The sequence below is a fragment of the Zootoca vivipara genome, chromosome 4 (genome assembly GCF_963506605.1).
Source record: "Zootoca vivipara chromosome 4, rZooViv1.1, whole genome shotgun sequence".
NCBI classification, from domain to species: Eukaryota; Metazoa; Chordata; class Lepidosauria; order Squamata; family Lacertidae; genus Zootoca; species Zootoca vivipara.
The window spans coordinates 43,647,442-43,653,871 of record NC_083279.1 but is presented as its reverse complement, the minus strand read 5'-3'; the positions used below and the strand labels follow the sequence as shown (position 1 = coordinate 43,653,871).

Genomic DNA, 6,430 nt, shown 5'->3' with positions numbered 1-6,430 from the left:
GGACTTTTAATTCCAGTTTCAGGTCAGTGTGGATAAGATTACAGCCTAAGTATGTGATGTGGAAATGATTAACCAAGAGTTATTTACAGTACACCATAGTTCAACACTGAATATGAACAATCGTGGTTTTCTGCAGATTGACGGTTGTTCTGATTTAGGGCTAAAGAAAGGGTTTTCTGGGGGAAAGCAACAAAACCACTTGGACTTGTGCTTTCTAGGCACCGGACAAGTAGAAGTGTGGACAAGCCCTCAGTGTTCAGGAACTCCTGCTTCCACTACATGGATACTATTTACACACACCCCAAAATATAAACCTATCCGAAATGCCACCACTAGCTTTTCATGAATATTCAGATTTCAGAGCCCAAGCTGTAACATCCTACAGGACATTTCCAGGAGAATGTTGCTATTTTCAGGCGAGATACAAAGGCACAACAGGCCAATTCAAGATGCACAATTAATGTGAATTTGGTGCTCTTGTGCAACAAGCCAGCTTCTCCCCTGCTCCCCAATCAGACTTTTTGCATCCAGGAAAGTGACACAAAAATGCACTAGAATGTGTAGGGTAACAGTTGCATGACACAATGCTATATCGCCTCCCTACAAACCAATCAGAATGAATGCTCATTAAATAGCCTCCAACATCTAAGCTCCCCACAAACTTTATGCAAACCAGTCAGAATTTATGCCCATTGAGCAGACCGTCTGGAAGCAACCCCCATCTTAGTTTTGAGGGCAGGGTGCTTTAAATATTATAAATTACAATCTGTCCTTATTATATATCCCAGCAGCAAATGTATACAGAGCAAGACATATAAATATCCACACCACACAATATTAAATATATTTCTCAGCAGGAGCAAATCCCACAGAGATGAATAGGACTTACGCCCTAATAAAACTGATTAGCCTGCAGTTCTGTCAGTAGCAACTTCCCTTGAACTTGGCAATATTTATTTTTTGAGTAAACATAGTCAGAATCATGTGTCATAAAGTACATTATCAACCCATATCCATTCCTAGTCTTACACAATCCTTATATTTGGTAACTCTGTGTATGCACTGTTGAAATAGGGCCTTTATATATTTCTTTGTGCACAACGTGTGGGGTTATTGCCTGGAGCCTTGCTTTCACCAAGGCTGCATTTCTATTGATGGATATTTTCAGGTTCTTCACATTAAAATAATATTGTGTTGCTGGAACATGTGGCTCCCCCCCCCTTCCTCAAGGACGTGACATCCGGTGTGAGCATCTCACTTTCCTCCGGTTAGACGTGTCGCCAATGTAACAGGACAGGAAAGATGCTGTCCTTCACCGGTCTGGATTCTCCAGGCAGGAATCGGGTTGCACAGAGACGTTTAAGCCCTTCCTCGCTGAGTATGGAAAGGGAGGGGCGGAATCGTTTCCAAAGTCTACATAAGTCAATAAAAGCCTCTCCAAATTCGAATGGCAAATGGCTAAAGCCACTGTTACTTTCATAAAGCTGAAAGGCATCCTAACAATTCCTCCCACAGAAGGCGCAAAGGGGACTTAAATGCATTTAGTTCCATCAGGGCTGAATCCCAACTCTTGGGTGTGGATTCTGGTGAAGATCCTTGAGGGGTGACGGGGCTTCATAGACAGAAAGTAGAATGGAGCGTCAGACGGATTCTACTTCTGTATATTTAAGCAAACGCTTTTTAAGGAAGGGGGAGGGTTGCTGCTGCTGCTGCTGCTAAATCATTCATGTTTCGCCTTTCTTCGCTGGGCAATTTGCTTTCTAATTGCTCCTGTTTGCATTGATCGGGCGCAGGGCGGAAGGGGACTCTCTGGGGTCTCCCAAGTTGGCTGCTGATTTATAGAGAGGCTCCATTTCTTCTCCTCCGCTTTCACCTTGCTTGGCCGGCTCTATTTTTAAGGCAAGCGGCGGCACCTGTTTCCTCGGATCCTAGGGGCGGAGGGTGACAGCTCCCCTCCTGCCAGCGCGCTCTGCCTTGCCTGCTTAGCGGGAGTGTTTCGCCTTTGCGCTCCACGCGGCGCGCCTGGGGAGGTAGCCGTCGCCAGTCTCCTCCCACCGCCGCTTGGCCAGCAGCAAACAGAAGCCGCTCCTTTTAAAACTTTGGTGCGTGCGCGTGTGTTTTCTTGCTTGAAGGAAGTTCCAACATGCGGAGTCGGAGCTGAGCGAGCCCTACCTTTGCGCGCCTGCCCGTTAGGATTTGCGGGTCGTTGCCTTGGCTATGGCTGAATCAGGACACCCCGAGGACGATTCTGCAGTAGACGAGTTCAATGATATTATCAAGAGTAGATCTGGTAGGATAACGTATTTGACCCTTAAGAAAATATTTTATATAAATATATATTGTTTGGTGTTTAAAAAATCCTCACTTTCCCATGGTATGGGAAGTAGTTTATTCACACAGGCTAAAGGCTGGCTCCAAAGTTACTGTTGTGGAAGTTTGCTGTCACAGCCAGATGTTCTTCTGCCAAGTGAAGACTGGACTGTTCTCTACTGTACCAGTGTTGTGTCTGCAATAAATTGTGGCAAACTGTATTCTCTATATGCTCCAGTTCCGCCTCTGTGGTCAAAAGGCATTTGCACCATTTTATACAGATTTCGTTTGAATTTACATTATTTCATTTGGAGAGAGATAAATGGCAACAGATGTGAGCAGACACGCTTTAGACAAGCTAAGAATGAATACTTTGGTTGGATTTTGCTGGGGGGGGGGCAAGACTTGTGTGCATCTTGAAGGCAACCAATGATATTGTGTTATAAGGAGATTGTGGGGAATTGTTTAGCATTTTTATTTTGGCTGGTTGTTGTTTTTTAGTGTTCTGTGAAGGCTTGCATCTGCCTTGGATTATTAACAGAATATTTAAAAGTTATTAAACCTTGAGCATGGAAAAAGAAGACTTGTGCCACCCACACCACACATCCCATATGCGCCACAGTAGCCTCCAGGTTTTCATTAGCTCGAAAGTTTGTGGTACTGTTTGTGGTGCCGCTTGTGTAACAGGGGAAAAGTCTGTACTATTGCTGTAAATGGAAGCAGCTGCAATGCTTCTCTACTGGATAAAGTTTCAGTTGCCTAGGCTGCCTCCCTGACTTTATCCCTGGAAAGGAACCAATTCACAGGCAGTGCGAGTATTTATAGTTCATTCAGAATTCACATTTTTTAAAACAAGGGGCAAAACACACGAGTACTGAGGTACTTAATTATGTCTGAAAAGTTATGCACTTGACAAATAGAACAGAAAGTAAATTAATGAGGCTGTCATGCCTCCTCTCTTAGGCATATGCCTGGATTTTATTGGGGGGGGGAGCAGCTTCTCTCATTTCAAATTGAAAGAATAATGTCAACTAGCATGTAGGTATATTTAAGATCAGTGGAGCCAAGAAGATAAAAAGGAGCCTAAAGGTTGCCAGTCCCAAACCTAATTTTAACATAATTCTGTATATGGATTAAAACAGGCAGCACATACCTGGTGTTTCAATTAAGTCTGGTTACTCACTTATGCATACAGTAGTGGCATGTCATAGACTGCCTCACCCATGTTGCATATAGCACACTAGAGGACCTTGTTGAAGTGGTGCTGGCCTTATGAAATGCTGTGCAGATAAGGGAGGGTTTTGTGCAGTAAGAGTCACATTAGAATCAGGTCAGTGTGTGAAACATTTCCTGGAAGCCTTTTCTTCTTGTTAAGTTCTGGAGTTACCAAAGCACATCTGGAATGGATTTCTGGTATCATTAACTTCCCCACTAAAGAAAGGCTCCAGGTCCCCCTCTCTACCCTACATTACACTACTGAATTCTGCTTTCCTGCTTCTATGTTAGATGTGTGTTTACAGTAAAAATTTAGAAGCTATCTTGAATGTAAACCATTTACAGTGAAACTATCAAACATCTTTCTTTTTCTGTAGAGTCTATTGGTGATTCCATCCCAATCTTGGTTTGTTTGCAGTCTACCTGGGAAACTGGGAATGCCACCCACCAGTGATGGCACCATTCCTTTTACTGATGTTTCACTGGGGTGAAACATCAAGAGCCCCTGATATTTCCAAAGGCTGCTGGTTTGCAGCTCAAACATCAGATTTGTTCTTTAAGTGGTAAACGTTAGAAACTGAAATCTTTCAATATCCTAAATAAATGAGCTCTGAGCCTCACCATTACAGAATGCCGGGGCTGTGGGATAGTTGATATATTGTCATGGTACTTTAGGGTTAGGATCTCCTACCACATCACTTTTTTGCAAAGACTTTTAAAGCTCCCAACAGGTTGAGAAAAGGCAGCATTCATGAAACTTCAGTCCTGTGCACGTAACTGAGCACAATGAGAGTTGGGGTATGTGCACATTACTGCTCCTTCCACATCTAGCGTATTCCCATTGCTAGTTTCTGGAGCCACTTACACGCAATGTTAGCCACAGTCCATATTGATCCATTCATTTTTAAAAGAAATAATGCTGCCTAGTGGTTCCCCCCCCCTCAACCAACATCTGCTACAAACAGAAAAACTAAACTGTTTTCCTTTCATACTAAAGTCAGGTGTGTAGATTTAACACAGTCGCCACATGTGCAGGTGGCAGCTACATGAACTGGAGTTCGAAGGGGTGGGTAAGGAGCTTGCAGGGAAACCTAAAAGGTCATGTGTAGAGGGTGAAGAATCCCCATGCCCTCTTTTATGTGTACAACACCATGCAAAATAATAATAATTTATAATAATAATAATTTATTATTTGTACCGCGCCCATCTGGCTGACTCTCCCCAGCCACTCTGGACGGCTCCCAGTCGAGTATTAAAACATTACAGCATTGAATATTAAAAGCTTCCCTAAACAGGGCTGCCTTCAGATGTCTTTTAAAAATAGGATAGCTGCTTATTTCCTTGACATTTGATGGAAGGGCGTTTCACAGGGTGGGTGCCACTACCGAGAAGGCCCTCTGTCTTGAAATGGCCATTGATGTGTGCATACCCTTAATTACATAACAATCATGCATAAGAGTGGGGTTTGCATAATTTGTAAAAAAATATTGTGGCCACTGATAATCATATGTAGAGTATCTGTAATGAATTGGTATGTTTTGAATAGGCAACGAATGATTAATTAAGAATATGCATGTTTTGGGCTCCAATATGAGTCTCCAATATTGGAGGCTTTAAAAGTATGTGTCATGCTGTAAGTTTTAAACTTGGTAAGTCTTGCATTGGTGTCGGAGCAAGGTTCCAATAAAACTCTCAGCTTTTGCAAACTTTGCTGTTTTGTAATCTGAGCTTCTTTAAGTGTATTTCTTTTCTCTTCATCCCTGCTCAGACTTCGCAACTAGGCTATCTCTTAATGTGAAGAGTGAAAGAGGTCCTCAATCATGGGAGAGGAGTGATGTCTTTTTAAAGTCTCAGAAACCATAACTTTTGCTACCAGAAGCTGTGTCACTGCAGGTTAGAAAAGCTGGACAAAGAGAGTGCCATTGATTTCTTTTCCAGCATAGTTCTCTGATCAAGATTGTATTATCTTCTGAGGCAGCCTCTGAGAATATTTGATTTTTAAGGACTAATACATATTGCTGTGGCTACCAAGTAGAAAGGATTACAAAGAAATTCTGTGAAAAATTGTAGTACTAAGCAGGGATTTTGGCCATTTGACAGAATGTTAGTTTACTACATCCTGGAAATGTTTTGATTGAAAGCACTTCATGGGGGAGGGGTGTGTGGGTTTGAGTGTGAGAGCAGCAGATGGCTTGAAGGACCATTTTCAGGGATTTGTTTTGGAGAAAATGTACTGTTCAATGAGTGACTCATGTTCTCTGCTTTAACATTGCTTGTGGTTAGTTCCACCCTCTTTATTCCCGCTTAATAGGAATGTGACACCAGTCAGAAGCTGATGTGCAGGAATAGCAGCTGTGGGACAGCTTTATCCTGTGCGTGTTTATTTGGAAGCAAATTTCATTGACTTCGCTGCAGAATTCTCTCCCAAAGTGTGTATAAGATTGCAACCTAACAGTTGGTTCACTTTTGTCTTTTGGATACTGAGGTAGTTCCTATGTCACAGTGAACCTGGGGGGGACGGACCTGTGACTCTCCAGATGTTGTTGGATTCCACTGATAGGAGTTTAGTCCACAGCAGAGTGTCATACAGGTTCCCACCCCTGTGATAATCCATGGTTTATCTGGAAGAACCATGATAAATCATGGTTTATCAAGCCTCAGAGAGCCTTGAGTGTACACACTCAGCCAACCAGTTCCTTCACGACCCCAAGGATGAAATCATAATTCTGGTTCCATTAACAACAATTAAGCATTATGTCTGAATCCTAAATCTTAATGGTGTTTTTTTTTTAAAAAAAGCAATAATAACCCAGCTTCACGGCCCATCTTATTGTTTATCCCTGGCTCCAGTAACACTACTGCCAATACAGATCCTTGGGTACTTCACTGCTTTTCTCCAGACAGT

General features: G+C 42.6%; 1 protein-coding gene across 9 annotated transcripts in view; it reads left to right on the top strand.

The window, feature by feature from the left end:
• Window positions 1–2,068: 2,068 nt before the first annotated feature.
• DMD (dystrophin) overlaps window positions 2,069–6,430 on the top strand; it is a 1,020,507-nt gene continuing 1,016,145 nt past the window's right edge. For 6 of the 9 annotated variants that reach the window (XM_035114388.2, XM_035114384.2, XM_035114383.2 and 3 more), the window contains exon 1: window positions 2,070–2,290. In XM_035114388.2, coding sequence (XP_034970279.2) covers window positions 2,218–2,290 — 73 coding nt within the window. In that variant the 5' untranslated portion in view covers window positions 2,070–2,217. Of the gene's footprint in view, window positions 2,291–6,430 lie in introns of all 9 variants that reach the window. The other 3 variants (XM_035114377.2, XM_035114375.2, XM_035114386.2) reach the window with 2 other exon arrangements.